The sequence below is a fragment of the Nannochloropsis gaditana genome, assembly GCF_000240725.1.
Source record: "Nannochloropsis gaditana CCMP526 unplaced genomic scaffold scaffold415, whole genome shotgun sequence".
In the NCBI taxonomy this organism is placed as follows: domain Eukaryota; class Eustigmatophyceae; order Eustigmatales; family Monodopsidaceae; genus Microchloropsis; species Microchloropsis gaditana.
Genome location: NW_005803538.1, coordinates 17,962 through 19,072, shown reverse-complemented (window position 1 = coordinate 19,072; position 1,111 = coordinate 17,962). Strand labels below are relative to the sequence as shown.

The 1,111-nt window shown below is 57.0% G+C and overlaps 1 protein-coding gene across 1 annotated transcript; it reads right to left on the bottom strand.

Annotated features, from left to right (window-relative positions):
* Positions 1–7: 7 nt before the first annotated feature.
* Positions 8–756, bottom strand: NGA_0380200 (uncharacterized protein; the record flags this gene model as incomplete). Its single annotated transcript, XM_005854701.1, has 3 exons — positions 8–139; positions 458–525; positions 723–756. Coding segments are annotated over 3 exons (234 nt in total), but the record flags the coding sequence as incomplete, so codon positions are not given.
* Positions 757–1,111: the final 355 nt, after the last annotated feature.

Genomic DNA, 1,111 nt, shown 5'->3' with positions numbered 1-1,111 from the left:
CCGTCACCTCCTTCAAAATCCAGTCGAAGTTCTCCTCCACCTTCCCCTCCCACTCCTTCTGCAACCCTTCCACCCTCGATCCGATCTTCTGTTGAAGACGTGAAGCTGTCGATGCTCGTTCGCGCGCGGTGCGTTGGATCTACGGCCATTCCGAACAAAGAAAAAGGAGGGCGAGGACCGAGGCCAGATCAGCCGGGGAAAGAGGAGGGAGTGGTGAGGGTAGAATGTGAAGGGATATGCAGGGAGACAACAGTGAGAAGCGGCAGGGGAAGGAGGAGGGGAAGAGAGGGCCTAGGGCGATAATAATGGGGCAGGAGAGAGGTACGAACCTTCTCGTCGATGGCGTAAATGCGCTTGTGTAACGCCTGTCCCGTCGATGAATGTGGATAGATGGTACAGCCCAGTCAGACACCTGCCTGTCGTCTGACTCCAGATTCATCTTCCTCCCCTCGTCTACCTGGATTTCTTCCTCCATCTCCCTGCGCCGGATGGCCGTCTCCTCGGCGAGGCTCCGCTGCTGCTGGGCTATGCTGACCTCGTGTTTATTGATCGTGTGAGAGGTACTGGACGCCAAAAAGCTGTCGAGAGTGTAAGTTCGATGACGAATCGACAAGTGTGAGGATCGTCTGTTGAGTCGCCGGGGCGAGGTATAGAAAGGGAAAGGGCAAGGCGGGACAGCTAGCAGCAACGTGCGCATGCAAGGTCTGCCCTCTTGTTCTCACCCGTCTTGATACATTTGTGGTTTCCGCCTTCCATCGTCGCCCGCCATCGCAGAGTATATGCCTCCTCTTCCTCTTCCTGCGGCATCCTCCTCACTCTCACGCTCCACCTCGGGTATAACCGGCATCGATGAGAAGGTTGTTGAGGGGTACGGGCGACTCGTGCTTGCGGCGGTGGGGAAAGCAGGGAACGCCGGAGAGGGGTATTGTGTATGCTGCCCACTGTGCGCGTAGCCCTGACCATAGGACGGTGGAAGTGGTTCTTGCGGCTCCATTCTTGTTCAGCCTCCAGGAGCAAGGCAAGTTGACGTGCTGTCGATATGGGCGAGAAACGCGAAAGCGACGACGAGAGCGGGAATGCGTATTACGTGCAGCTTAGAGCCCGTGACAAA